Raw genomic sequence first — 15,221 nt, 5'->3', positions numbered from 1 at the left:
GCTCTGCGACAACAATAACACAGTTTCTCGAGTGTGTAAGATACTTGGCTAAATACACCGCCAAGCTCATTCTCCATTGTCGTTTAAGACAGGACCATTGTTTCTTTCTTTGCCCAATTTTCTCCGACACGAATTCTACCCACTTTAGACACGGTTCAGACAATCTGGCGTTAACCGAGGAAGACAATGCACGATGTTAGAAATGCATGTAGCCAACCCATGACCCCGTCATTTACCGGAAATAATCGGTGATATAGAGCAAACATAATTATTCTAACATAAAACGTGGCTGGCTCGTTTGTTTCCCATCGTTGGTTATCGCCTTCAAAGGAGATTAGTGCACAATTCAATAGTAAAACACAGTCAATAGCAGTTGTACCAAGTCTCGTTTATTCTTCCTCAAATTACGAACAATAACAGATGCAAAAGTTTACGACACTTGTCTCGTCTTTGTTTTCGAACATTGTGCCGTCATCCTGCGTCTCATTCAATATTCTGAAACAATTCAGTTTTATCGTTAGTCCGGAGATTTGTCGAGTCCCCTTATACTACGGCGGAAAGAAAGGTTCGCACGTACAATTGAATCACGGCAATATCACACATATTTATCATAAGGTAGAGCTCATTACACGCGACTGTAATTGATGTAAAAATTTTCCTGCTTGAAACTTCATCTTCAATTTCCTTTTTACGATTTCTAACGTAATATTATCCAAGATCTCTTGTTTACGTTTGACACTACCGAAGCGATTTGCCACGGTCAGATAATCGATGATGGAATAACGAGACGAAAGATAAGTGAAATTAGCAGCGAACGATCGGATCGAACTCACAATACAATCGATCACGAAGTCAACGGTACGTGACCATGCGACACTGGCAGAGTTCGGCAGAGTTTTGTCTCGAAGGCGCGAGGTTTTTTCAACGCGGGCGGCAGACGTGCTGACATCGTTCTAATATATCATCTAAATAGAAGCGTGGGTCGAGGTTGACAGTGAGTCATTAATGACAAGCGCGTTAGCTTGTTAACGACGATTTTGACGGGAGTGGAAGGGGGGATACACGCGTGGGGACTTGACGGTGTGCGTTATACGTCGGCACTCAGCCTGTCCGAGAGAGCTTTCGGTTGGCGGCATGAGGTGGAACCCACACTCCCAACGCACGCTGGTAGATGCATCGTATCTCAACGTACGCTGAAACGGACTCGCATGCTTGTGTGTCGTCTGCTGTATGCACATCTTGTGTGGGCGTGGGCGGCAGCGGGTGCCGGATGGCGTTGCGGCAACCTTTAGAGGCGGAACCAATGCTTCGGGCGACAACATTACGTCGTTGCCACTGTTTCCAAAGCGATATAACCCGGCTCCGCTTTCACACATGTACATTACCTATAAATCCCATGGTCAAAGATGGCATCAGGAATTTTAGGAAAGTTCAATAACAACGATAACACAGGCTTGCGATGATTCTCACCTGACAAAACTGAGTGGTAATTTCTGTGGGTGTTAGGTATGAAACTATGAAAAATATGTTTAAAGAATTCTATCACGTAAATTTTCTGAGAAATATTTGTTTTTCTGATTTCTTAACAGTACTAGGTTTAACCTCCAATTTCTGTGTTAATTATATGTATTAATGGTAGTGTTGATATTTAAACATTGATCTTCCCTCGCCAGTTGTTGTTTATGGTGATTTTAAGCACATTTTGAACTACGTAAGACCAAGAGACAAAGATTGAAGAGGGGTTTTGAAAAAAATGGAAAACGATATCACAAGTCTTTTTGATTCATCTAGTCTCCTAAGTCCCGTTTAAAATTAATGCTGTTCATTTTGTAACTAAACATTCAGTTTTATATTCATTACATTTTGTTTCCTTATAAAAATTGTTCAAAAATTTTTAAATATGCATACCATGCAGAAGACTAAATCTCGATGTGCTGTAAAAAAAAAAAAAAACTAGCGCTATATTTTAATTCAACATACCTGAATACCTAAAAAAAAGCATTATTATTTTAAGGGGATATTAAAACTTATATTTCGCAGGCCTGTGTAATCAGTCATTCAATCAATTAAATTATATGATAAATTCTCTTTATTGAAGCTTACCCCGTACCCTGTCTGTATGAATCCTGATGTTAAGACGACTTATAATCAGTCGAAGACGATAATAGCGGGGAATGTATAGACGATCCATATTATACAGCTGGCGAATGAGTTATTTGGATGAAGATGGATTAGCTTATCGAGTTTCTTATTACGTGTAACGAAAGGTGAGATAAACTTGTATAGGTTTGCAATACGGTAAAAAATATTTGGATCAGAAGGGATCTTTATTTATACTTTTCATCTCCACAGTCGAATGAAAAAGTACTTTTAGTCTCTCTTTGACTAGTGAAAGATCGCTACGTGTTTTATAATCGACGGATCGGATATCAATAGTAATCGTAATTAGGTGCATCGGTGAATAAACTGTGACGACAATCAAGGCGTTAGAGATAATGTAAAAGATGGTAAGTAGGTGGACATTCGTTCTCAGTGTGACGTCTGTTTCTCTGGCGTGGGAAGTTCATCAGAACGGTCGACACGGGTCTCGAATTCGATCGGAGCTTTGTGTGTTTTATCTTCGGAAATGCTGAAGCAAATCGTACCGTCACTCTTGGTTGGTGATGACGAAATTCTTTTGGTTAGATAATTATCTCTTAATTTTCTTGACGCGTACACTCACGTCGGATACGGCGCGATGTGCCCGCACCGAGTCGTGATGTGGAATTTCACGTTTTTCTGACCTGGAATGTTCATTTTGGGCTCCAGCTTCGATTAATAGTGCCGAATTGATGGTCAATTTTTCTAACATTCGGTTCATTCTCAATTCTTCAAAGTTTCAACCGTCATGGGGTAGATTGAACAGTAATTTACAAGATTTTAGGAAAAACTCAAACTAGCCGGGAATTGGGTGAGTATACCACTCGGAAATTGTCAATTTACCAATCCGCTGGTTATAACGTTTTTTGTTTCTATTAGTCCCCGTAAAATTGGAACATTTCTTTATTTCCACGCCAGAAACCAGTTCACCTTTCTTATCACTCCGTTATTTAAAAAAGCTTCTGGAAACTTTCCAGTTAGATTAATAAGCACAGTTTATGATTGGGATGGATCAGAGGGACGTTGATGTTTTCAAAGGCTTGCATGATATAAACTTTCGGTCTTGTGATTTCTTAGCAGTAACATAACATCACCGGCGTTGAGTGATATCAAGTGGTTTCAATGCCGATTTCACCCGACTCGATGTTCATTTTGGATCACGTTCCATTTGGAGTGATTAAATTTTTATCTCAAGGTGGTTTTATGGTCCGTGACTTCACGAAATAAATAGCTTTTCGATCGGCTAATATAGCAGAGAATATCGAGAAGAAGTACCCACAGTCGAGTCAATCACCGCGGGTATTTTTTCGCCCCCCTAGTGTCGGATCCCACGCAGGAAACGCTACATAGACAACGGTGATATCCTTTCTAATTAAACGAAGGAGTCGGATTGGCTCGACGGAAATCCCTGAAGAGCGTGAAAAATTGAAGAGAATAACAAAAAGAATGACAAATAAAGGAAAAGATCTCTCTGGTGGTAGGAATTCGTGTCGTAGGTGATCGAGGCGGTAGCCGCCGCGCATCTCGGAAGAGTGAAGGAACCGTCCGTCCGGAGGGTCGGAGGACTCGGACGACGGCACAACACCTCTTCGGGTATCCGCGGGTCTATTACCGACAGCCGCGAGCCGGCGCAGTATTAATATTAATGCATTCTGCCAGCGCCGCATTGTGCCCGCGTCCACGTCGCGTCTACGGCGACGTCGTTCGGCTCCTCCTCTCGTCCCCTCGTCCCCTTGTCTTCTTTTCCTTTCCTTTCCTCTCCTCTCCTTTCCTTTCCTTACCTTGCCTCACCTTCTCTTTCTCTCTTTCCTCTCCTTTTCTTCTCCTATCTCACCCCTCCTTCTCCTTCTCTTCCGTCTCTCCTCTGCAGTTCTCTTCTCTTTCACGCTGACCCCACTTTGCACACTGCGGTGTGTTTATAAATAAAAGTTTTAAAAATTCCACCGAAACAATATGTAACGAACACTGCGGCAGCCGGATTTTTCCCTCCGCGCGGGCCGCACGCACCCACTCGGCATATAATATAGGTATAATATGGGTTTGTTGTCCGCCGTGCGTAAAGTAAAACCCCCGGCGTATCGCCGCCGCGACGCCGACGTTCAGTGTCCGTTCTTCAATGTGTCCCCATTGTCACCCGGTATTTCCTTTCGCTTTGCATCCCGCGTTTCACAATGGAGGCCTCTTTGCCTACCATAACCAATCCGTTTTTATACTCGAGAGAAGTTCTTCTCTCGACGGACGATGATGTATGCCCCGCGTATTTCTCTCTCTCTCTCTCTCCTTTCCTCCCATCCTATCCGTTCGTTTAAACGCGTAACATTCTTCTCGTATTCCTCTTTACCCTCGCGCCTCTGCCGCCGTCTTATTATTTGACTCCAATGTACACGGGTGTGCATCATGTACATTTTACCGCGTAATGCGCAGGGTACTTAGAACCAACATCCTCCCATTCTTATCCTCGCTTTCAACTCGATGGCAACATTAATTATCGTTCGCGTCGTTGCTATGATAAAACCTCCCGCTCCGTTGCTGATACAGCTGGACGCCCTTAAACGGAGAATTCGATTGCGTGCCCTACTTCGGCTTCTTCTACCTTTTTTCACCCTCTTTCTTTTTCTCTTCTCATTCGCCGAGATCCCGTCGTCGAACGATCACCGATTCTGGAAGAGGTTTACTTTGCAAGGTATCAAGTCGATCCTCAGAACAGCTATAAAATTCTTTCATCGAACTGCGATGCCGCCTGCATATCCTCGCGTACAATCTTCGTGTTATCACCTAATCTCTTCTGATTTTTCACCTAATTACACAGCAGCGTTCGTTAAAAACGTAAACCTCCACGCACGAGTTGTCCTTTCGGTATTAGCTGATGGTTGCCGAACGATGAGCCTCGCACCGACACGTGTGAGTTAAACTCCCGGTTGTAAATATGCTGCATTTAAAAGTCGCGGTCGCTTTCACACCGAGTAGATAATGGGTTGAACATTGAGATGCCGCGTACCCCGTAGATCGGCTGAGCGTAGTAGAAATCAGAACAGCTCTACGGGTGACCAAAGATTGCATCGGTAACACCTGTCTTGTAGGTACCTCTGCACGCTGTGAATATATTCACGGTAAATAGTTACACCGGCAAGCATACCTATAATATCGACGCCGGTATCGCTAGCCCGTCGTATTCAAACATCATATTGAGCAATCAGCTTCGAAATTATATCCAGTTAAGCGGTCGGAATTTATGCGTTTATCAAGTGGTGAACCGAGTGAGGACCCAAGCGCGTGGCCCTCGAACCGAGCTTACATCGCCATCTTTCTCTTTCTCTTTCTCTCTTCGTACACTGCAGGCACCATTAATTATAACCCCCGAACCTGGTCTATTTTAACGAGAGATGTGTATGTACACGCCTTAACCTGCAGACGTATTTATGACAGTTAAACTATACGCATCAACGAACTGGCAGACCGTGTTAACACCGTGTTTTGGATTGACTTACGTGCCGACTAACGAGCCTTCTCGTGACCATTGGTTATAATCACATACCAGGCAGTGGGCACTCACCGATCTTTGTCTCGATAACCTATCGCTATTACCGTTAATTTATTCAACATGCAGATCTGCTCTGACGGATATTAGAGATTGGTCGCTGGGCAGTTTACAGGGGATCAGAATTATGAGAGATTTAAACACACGTTCATAGCGAGAGTCGTCGGTAGGTTAATTGAGGAACTAAGAGGGGAAAAACTGTACGACTGTAATTCTGAAATCGAGAGTCGATCGAGACGAACCTCGCAGCATGTTGTCAGGATTGAAAGACCATGCAAGATCTAGGGCGTCAAGGGACTATAACCTAGGTAATAGAGTAGTCCGAACGATTCACCCGCAATTTGTCTTTTCCGAAGGGATGATAGAGCGCTGTTTGACTCAGGAAATTCTTGTTCCCTTCTCGTCGATAATTTTCGAGTGATTGAGTAAAAAGAAAACAGAAAACGTCGAAGAGCCGTGTAGTCGAAGGGAAATAGTTGCTGACGGGAGAAGTTACCGCGGCAATGGCTAGACTGGAAGAAGCCGGATTCAAAGCCAGAGTGTCGGGACCACGAGCCGAGGAGCAGCGGGGGGTGCGAAGTATCTCCACAAATCTCTCCCAAGACTCGGCCAATATAAAGGAAGGATTGAATGGATATTCAGATATAATATCCACCGTTATGAATTATCACGCCGTAACTTAAATTCTTGCGAAGAGTTATTATTTGATGTGATTTAATGGATAAGGGTAACCCATACACACCTCGCACGCCTGCAGCTTGCAGGCCGGCGGGCATCGCGCAGCAACTCACTACTATTATACACACCTCAACTCGAAATATCTCTACAAACGCAGCAGCAGCAGCAGCGGCAGTTCTATCAGTTTATCCAAAGAAGCTTAAGCCTAGCATGCGTCCAGCTCACTGGCCCATAATAGGTAAGTTAGGGCTTCCGATAACCCTCCAGCACGTACCTTGCCTAAATAATTATATCGCGTATATTCGGTAGTAATTAGAACCGATTTCGCTGCTCATTCTTCATCTCGTAACTACATGGGAATTGAATCAAAGTCATCAACGCCGCCAGCATCGCTTTAATCACTTATCGTCAAGGTCTGAAGCAGACTGGTGTATGAGTAATGGATTCAACGAAACTCGGGTTCGAGTGAAAGTAGTTTGGCAGGCAGTGTTGGCACATCTTTCAAAGACCCGAAAGAAATGGAATGAAAAAGTCGATGCAAAGTGCTGAAATTTTCTATGCCGATTGGAAGCTTCCAAAACTCCAGCGTATCGTTATATCGGTGAGTTGGGCGCGATACGGTAACCGTATTTTTCATCCAAATAGGTTCTATATTATCGTCTGCTAGGGTGACTACACCAGCGAATGAACAGCCACCGTTAATATACATATATGGTGTATAGTTTATTCATTGGTGACACTGGTTTATCTATCCTAAAATGACTTCTTCCGAGGAAGAAAATATAATAGGTAAATGAAATTTTCCGACAAAACGTGAGTCGCAAGGGCGGTCAACTTCTTCGTAAGTACGTCGATTCGACGTAATGAAATTTCTTCCTCCCACACTAATAAAGGCAGGGGTGCAGCAGGTGGCTCGGTCGATCCTTCCGGCACCAGGTCACGCCGCGGGGGTCTCCGCAGGTTTGTGTGAATGACGTAACGCGGACGCGGGGCTCGTCGCCCCGAGCAGCTGGGTCACGCGCCGAAGTAGACGTGCGGTCGGTTCTCGGGCAGCAGCCCCATGCCGGACCACAGCATCCACGAGGCGTTGCCACCGAGCGCCGGCGGCCGGCGGCCTGCTCCACTCTCGGATTTAGCCTTTGGAGTTAGCCTTCAGCTCACGTGGAGCCGCGGAAGCACATGTTCTCTTCACGTGCCTAGCCTACCGTTTCGTATACCGGGCGCCGGGATCGAACCCAACAAATACGCCCTGCTCCAGGAGCCGAGGGACGTGTCGTTCACGCGTGAAATGATCGATTTGATTTACACGATAACGTCCGACGCGTGTGTCTCTTGTATGCTCATCCGAAAAACCTATGCCGTCTTTTTTTCTCTTTCTTCCTCTTCTTCTTTTTTCTTCTCTCTTTCTCTTCTTCTTTTTCTCTCCTCATCTCGCCGATGCAGCCGCGAGAGTCTCTGGTCTCCATCGCCGCATCCGATTCAGCTGGTGTTCCCCGTAATGGTCGACGCAACTGTTTGGTCCGTCGATCATTAATGTACACGGCTCTCAAATGTATGCTTTCTTTTTAATTTATGTTGAATCAACCAGAAAGATAAATCTATCCACGAACGATTTATATGGTTTGAACACGGATTCTCGTTCATCGAATTCAATAGCATGATGACACCTCGTTTTTAGTTATACAAATCATAGGTCAAATAACTTCGAATTCAACTGAAAACTTGATTAATCACAAACGTAAGCATCAGGTTTCAAGCTCGATATCTCGCCACGTGACTTCGTGGATTTTTACACGATTTGCCCACTTTACCGAAAAAATGAATGGAGATCTTATTGTTAGGATAAGCGGTAACCCCCGGTTTGTAGAAAATCACTTCGGACTTCGGTGAAAAATTTTGTTCAATCGCATGAAAGGAATTTTGTATCGAGTACCGCTGGTTTTGGACGTCAACCAATTACCCATAGAGACCCCATGATTCGATCCCTTACAACCGCTACATTGCGTTGTTGGAATTTTTAGTGTGCGCTGTTGTGCCTTTATTCAGGACTTGAAAATTATACAAGTTCGAAGTTACGGAATCAGGTTCTTGTATACGGGACGCAAAAGAGGGGAGAAAAAAAAGTAAAAAGGAAAAACAGAAGCACAGAAAACGACACGAGAGATCTTAACAACCACCGAACGACATCGCCGAGACACCGGTGCTCGGTGCAGAGGACCTCGTAACGCAAAACCGCGTTTAGGATCGTTCAAACGGTGCTCCCGATGCACCAAGGGACAAACTGGGGCAGCCGAGAGACGCTTCGCGGGGCATTTTCATTAGGACGGCAAGCGCGGACCTGATCGGAAGATATTTGATTCGGTTTTTATCGGTGCTCGCCCCGGCATTCCTGGTTTGTCCGGGGCCGGCTGGCTCGCGGCTTCTTCACTTGCCCGTTAAAACGCGCGCGGCGAGTCGAGCCGCCCTCGAAAAACCAGCGCAAAGCTAAGTCCCTGTAGCTTGATCCTGTAGAAAAAGCTGGTTTAGCGACGAATAACGTGCCTCGTGTGCGTCAGTCCCTCCACTACAGCTGTCATGCCCGATACCAAACTGCAGCCCGAGTTATATTTATGGTTCCGAAAATTGAAGGATCACTTCGAATACACCCATTTCACACGACTTTTCCTTTCATCGAATTATTCGTGAAGACTGCGGCCGAATTTCACGATCAGTACGTATCGTTTCGGTTTGCTCCCGTACTGTCAAAATTTATCCTACTTCAAGTGGATGTACACCTGTATATATGTATATATATGTATATATGTAATCCTGACGTATCGTATAATGCCCAGACGTCTTATAATACCTGCTGGCGTGATTACGCGTAACAACTTTATAAAATTGCCTAATCTACTAAACGCCAAGATGTGGAAAAGTTGATTCGAAGACGATAATATGGGCTTCGGAATTAGCCCTAACTGCACTGGTAGTCATTATGCGCCTACCTATATGGATAACAACTACCTAGCGGTTCAAAATAATGTTTGTGGTCTTATCCCCCGTTCAGGCTCCAGACTATACTCTCCCCTCTTCTTCCCATTTTGCTCTGCCTCCCTCGCTACTTCTTCACAATATTATATGTATACATCCAGGCACAGAGCAAGTTTCAGTTAGCTGGAATCGAATGATCACATATTACAGTAGTGAAGATCGGGTCGATTGTAAACTATCATCTGTCAGTGCGATCATCGTAATAATGTCACTTTTTCTACCGATGTAGTGACGATTTATATTTATTGTGTTACAGATTTGAGGAGAGACACTACGCGTTCGAAAGGTATGCTAATTTTTTGTCAACTGCATGTACCTGTTATACGTAATTATACTTATATAACTCGCAATCGTGACTCGCGAATTTATCGTATTTCGAATAATAGTTGCATCGTACTGAATGGCTCCTCTGCTGCCAAATTACTTTCATTCTATTCACGCAAATTCGTCGATAATCGGGCTACTTCTAATCACGTTGTATCTTCGTGGAAACGGAAGGACGATAAAAAATATATCTGACCATCGTAATTGAGATTTCGAAGAAGGTGACACAAACAATTCTCTGAGAACATCATAATGACTGATAATTCCACTTTGCGAATAATCAGCGTTGGATTTTTTTTCAATGTAACAGACCCTGAGACCCATAACTACGATTTTTGTGATAAAGATCCTTTTATTTTCGGTACAAGAATCCGAATGAAAAATCACCAGACTTGGAACTCGTGTAACAGATTGGAAATGAACCAACACTGCATAGTGAGATTACGAGTCAAACGTACGTGTACTTGAATTGACGTAAGATGTAAACTGCTGAACGGGATCGTCCAGTCGAATAGATGGACTTTGTTTTCTATTACCCGAAACTCACTGTCGTGAATTTATTGTATTATACTTGCGGAGTACGCGTACGATGTGTGGTTACACGTTAGCGCGATATTATACATACGTAGGAAAAGCTGTGGAAGAAGATGCGAGAGGCCGAAGCTGGCCCAGCAGCGTGGGCCCAACAACTCCCAAGTAATTATTACGCTACTCGACAATTAACTTTTTTTAGGGTCGGGCTGCGAGGATGGCGCGACCGCCTCTATGATTTCGCAGAGTATATCGCAAAAATAATAATGACGGTCCCGCATCTCCGGTTCCCCTCCTCCTCCTTCTCCCTCCTTCTTTTCCCGCAGCGGTTCTGGCAGCAGAGTAATTGGGCCGATAAGTGACCTGCGCGGAGCGTACTAATAATAATTCTATTAAGAATGTAAATGACGCAAAATTTCAGCCGGGTAGGCAAATATAATCATTACGGAGGTAGCAGCGAATGAGGGAATGGGGGCTGGATAATAATGCCAATTATTTTGCTGCATACCTGTCTTACCTACTGGGAATATGGGACCACGAACGTGTCTGTAATTTAACTTCGTAAGCAAGTAGATTTTCTTTCTCGCTTCGGTATATTACAGTTTCTACCCCATCGCATCGCGGCGTATGTGATATTTCGATACCCATCCTGCACTTCACGCGGGACTCTAGCTCTTAGCATAAATCAGCGAATTGGTATAAATCGAGCCCGAAAGAAAACGTACCCCTGTCATATTCATTGCAGCAATTGATATTGCTCTCGAAGCCAATTCTCAAACGTGTCTTAGCGGTTTGATAAATCGACGAAAAATTTCCGCACCTAGATTGGCGGAAAATGGCGAAGATGAAGACATCTTTCATATATTTTGCACAGAAATTGAAAAATTGTATTCGGTCAATGCTTACGATTAGGTGAAGAGACTGGATAATATGATTGAAGTATTCGGCCGCCATCGGGCAAAACAATTTTTAGTGAAAACAGGTAGCTTTGGCTAGCCGAGGGGCACTGCCTTGGGCCTGGCGCCAAATCGAGGGGTCAGGCTGGATTGGACACGGCCGCGGCACGTGGGAACCTTGTATACCGACATTAGAGGATGAGGGGTCCACTCGACACTCGTTTCTTAAAATTTTAACAAAGACCACGCTAGAGATAATCGCTTGCTCGTTTCGGAGCGAGTGGATAAATGTTTGGATCTCTGGCTGAGCCTCCGAAAATATTTGGATAGACAGACAGAGTTTTTAAGTTTGTACTTTCGGCTAAATGGTTGGACGGAAGAGAAAGAGCACAAACAATACGGAAAAAAGGAGGAAGGGGGGAAAAAATTTACTCGAGCGGGGAACGTACGTACATACTGAACATATATATTCTCGTGTGGGTTATATAAATGGAAAAAATAATTGTGCCTCGTGTACACGATCGGTATTATATGTATGTAATACAGGCTTGAGGTTGTACCTACGTTTTCGCCTCCATAATGCATGAACATTACATGTATATAAAAGTATGGTTTAATGGTAAGAAAATTCCTGAGCCAACGGGTTATTATCACATAAATATTAATCGACGTTTAAACGCGATTATGTAAAAATGGTAAGCTGGTAAATGGGTGCGCGTCATGGAGTGCGATTTTAGTTGGCGGGTACTTATACTTCCACGGCCTCTCTCAAGTCGTGTATACATTATAATCCTTCACCAATGAATGCTTTTGTTTTCCAAATGAGTTGTCCCCGTGGGCCTCTTCTCTTCGCCTGGGCCCGACTGCGTTTGGGCCTGGCCACCTCCTCCCGCCTCTCCTCTCCCCGCTTTTCTCTCTCTCTCTCTCTCTCTTTAAAACGGGTCAAAGACCTGTCTCTGACATCTGCCCCCCGCCCCAAACCGCCCTACGTCCCTTGTCGTTGTCCCTTGCTTGTCCCTTATGTTCCTTCTATCCGCGGTGTCCCTTGTCCCTTGTCCACCGTAGGACTTCACTCGTTCGCTCTCTCTCTCTCTCTTTCTCTTTTTCTCTCTCTCTCCCTCTCTCTCTCTGTCTCTCTCTCTCTCTCTCTACTCTTGTAGTTTCACCACCTTTGACGATCCACCGGCCGAAACTACACCGACTCTTTCATCTTACATCTTCCATATTTCGTCTTCCATTTACAAATTCTACCGGCGGGAGCAAATGTTTAGTTATCTCGATTTCACGCGCGACAAGGAACTTCTTGAAATGGTGTACTAGGCGCAACCTGATAACTTATACATGACCATTTCAAACACAAAGAATTCCGCTTGAATTCACTTAACGGGCAATCGACCCAACCAGCCGTCGATAAATCAAAGCTCTCTCGATCGCAGCGAAGTTGAACGTGTGAAATAATCCGGGCTCCACCAGCCAACCGATCGGTATTTAATTCTCACCGATCTAGAGCAGCTGCCTTACTATGTCGAACGGAATTTTTTCATATGAATGTATGTTGGCTTTGAGGCAGCAGATTCGCAGCTGAGACTAGCTGTAAAACAGCTCCAAAGGGATAAGGCATTATGTTATATTTATTTATTTTTGCATGAAACCAAAATGTATTGGTGTATTTTTGTTCAGAATTGCATGTGGAATTCAGCTGTTAAGTATTCCTGTTTTTGCGTTCGTGCTCCGCGGAGTTGGATATTTAAAGGTATCTGAGTCCGCGTCAAAATCGAGCACAGCATCCCCTTAAGCGCGGTGCAAATTTGGTGTTTACGGGGAACGGCATCCATGCATCTAGCGAGGGACTCGCTGAATGTAATTTCAACATCTTCTTTATCCGATGCGATCTTTTTATTAAACCGGCGTCGTCGAGCGAGGAGTTCACGGCTTATTGTATATTGTTCCACGTCCTCGTCTGGCTGGTACAATTTCAGCAACCCCCGTTCGCCTTTTAAAGCCATTTTAAATCGACATGTACTGAAAGAATCTCATACCGACGTGGCGTATAAAAGCATTCCAAAACTTGAGAGGGTCGTTCATTCTCCCGCCTCCTCCGCACCGCAGTCTAGAATTCAACTTTTCTTCCCTTCCACCCAATACTCGCTCCTAGCATGATCTAGGTCTGATTAAAGATCCGTGAAAACTTTTCAGAAGCTTTATTTTGTCCAGGATTTTTGTCGACAAAAATTGCTGACCGAATCGTATTATTTTAGTCAGAAATTTGGACGAATCCGCATGGTGAATTATCGGATGTCCATGACGTCAGCAACCTAGAGAAAGAGGAACGAGCTTCACGGACCAATGGGGAGCTTGCAGCGAGGGTTTCGTTGCCTCGTTGTATCGCGGTTCGCCGACTGCTGATATTATCAATTTTCCCTTTGTGTAGTAGACGGGATGTCATGTACCTTGTACTGCCCGAAAGAAAAAGGATTTGCTGACTGTTCGCGCTGACCCTTAACAGCCAGTGTGTCATTCGTGTAACTGCACCCGTTGCCCTGCAGGAACGGACCGACGCGGTTGGTCAGGCTAAATAATAAATTTTTATCGGAGGGAAGGAGAGACTCCCCGTGTCATTTCGGCTACTTAGTCTCTGTCTGGTTGGGGTCGAGAAAAAATATATATACTTTGGTTGGCAGACAAGCTCCGGCCGAGCGGATGAATTGAGGTCTTCCTCAGGCTTGTAAGAGCCCGGGGCTGGATTACAACTTTGTTTTTCTTTCCTCGCTCTGCAGTCTTCTCGGTTAAACAGAGAAAGGGGTTGAAGTCAACTTGGCATCCCCCTCCGTACTTATCCACAGGAATAATCAAGTCATAATACAGCCTCCTTCCGCGTCGACGTCGTCATCCAGGGCGGCAATTCGCTCGGTTGACTTTGCGCAAAAACTAAACATTCAACGCATATTGCGGAGGAACAGCGCCGGCGTGATATTAACCCTGGAACTTTGAAGGGAATCTACATCCGTAGACTAGATGAGAGAGGGAGGTTAGGAAAAAGAACAACGATCGAGAGGTTTCGGGCGGAATAGAATAGAATCGAAGGAAGGGTACGTCGGGATATGGGATGGGTCAAAGGAGGGCTGGGAGGCGATGAACGCCATAGTGCCGCAAATCCAGGATCCGATAAGCCGGCTATAGCCTCCTATTGGGATAAACTCAGCCCCGTGGCTGCAATAGAGATACCTTGAGAATTGAGATTCGAGGTGCGAGGTGTGAGCAGGCTCTTATGGCACTTTGGGCTTCTTCTTCTTCTTCTTCTTCTTCTTCTTCTTCGAAGACGCGTAGCGTCGAGTGTGTTTCATTCAAAGGGGATGATGCAGTACAGTCTTGAAGAAGACCAACTTTTATTGTCTCACTTATTAAACTACATATGTGTTCTCTTGTGTTCGTCTCTAGTCACAAGTTACGTGATCAACTCTGTATGAAATTGTCATATTCCTTCGGTACCTGCTACGACTCGCTTGTTATTAGATATTATCGCTGTAACTGGAAATAGCTGACTCACAAATTACAGACAAAGTTATTATCGACTTCAAGGCAATTCTTTCAACTCATTGGACTGTTTGGGTACCTATAATGGAGAAGACGCGTCGAAATTTTTGCACTTTTTTGGAACATTATCTATTGGCATACCGCACGGAGAGTGCCCATAAAAAAAAACACGTCTGTAGAGTTACCCAGGCACGCGTGTGATACGTTTTAAACATTCATATATCCTATGACGGAAAAACGGAGAACTGCAGCTTCGGTCCGCGGCTTTATAGTGGATTCATTTATTCCATAAATCTGACAATAAATAACGTGCGGGGAGACTGGAGCATATTTGGGGTGACCTACGGGGGTTGATCGCCCCCGCAAATTCACCGGAACGCATTTAAAATGTATTGAACTGTCACGCCACGGTGGTTTCCTAGATTTTTACATTTTTCATCGCGCTCCTTGTGCGGTCGGGATGCAACTGCTCCGGGATTAGCGGCTTATTGTTATCTTGAAAGAACAGGGGAGCGTTCCGACGATGCCCTCACCGTAACCGATGTCCTCGT

At 44.6% G+C, this 15,221-nt stretch overlaps 1 protein-coding gene across 4 annotated transcripts in view; it reads left to right on the top strand.

The window, feature by feature from the left end:
- The window catches only part of LOC124179787 (protein trachealess), a 174,474-nt gene that overhangs the window by 49,237 nt on the left and 110,016 nt on the right, over positions 1–15,221 (top strand). For 3 of the 4 annotated variants that reach the window (XM_046564528.1, XM_046564524.1, XM_046564523.1), the window contains exon 4: positions 9,642–9,671. The exons of the other annotated variant lie outside the window; for it this stretch is intronic. In XM_046564528.1, coding sequence (XP_046420484.1) covers positions 9,642–9,671 — 30 coding nt within the window. The remainder of the gene's footprint in view (positions 1–9,641; positions 9,672–15,221) is intronic. 4 annotated transcript variants of the gene reach the window in all.

The sequence above is a fragment of the Neodiprion fabricii genome, chromosome 4 (assembly GCF_021155785.1).
Source record: "Neodiprion fabricii isolate iyNeoFabr1 chromosome 4, iyNeoFabr1.1, whole genome shotgun sequence".
Classification (NCBI taxonomy): Eukaryota; Metazoa; Arthropoda; class Insecta; order Hymenoptera; family Diprionidae; genus Neodiprion; species Neodiprion fabricii.
This window is presented reverse-complemented; position numbering and strand designations above follow the sequence as displayed.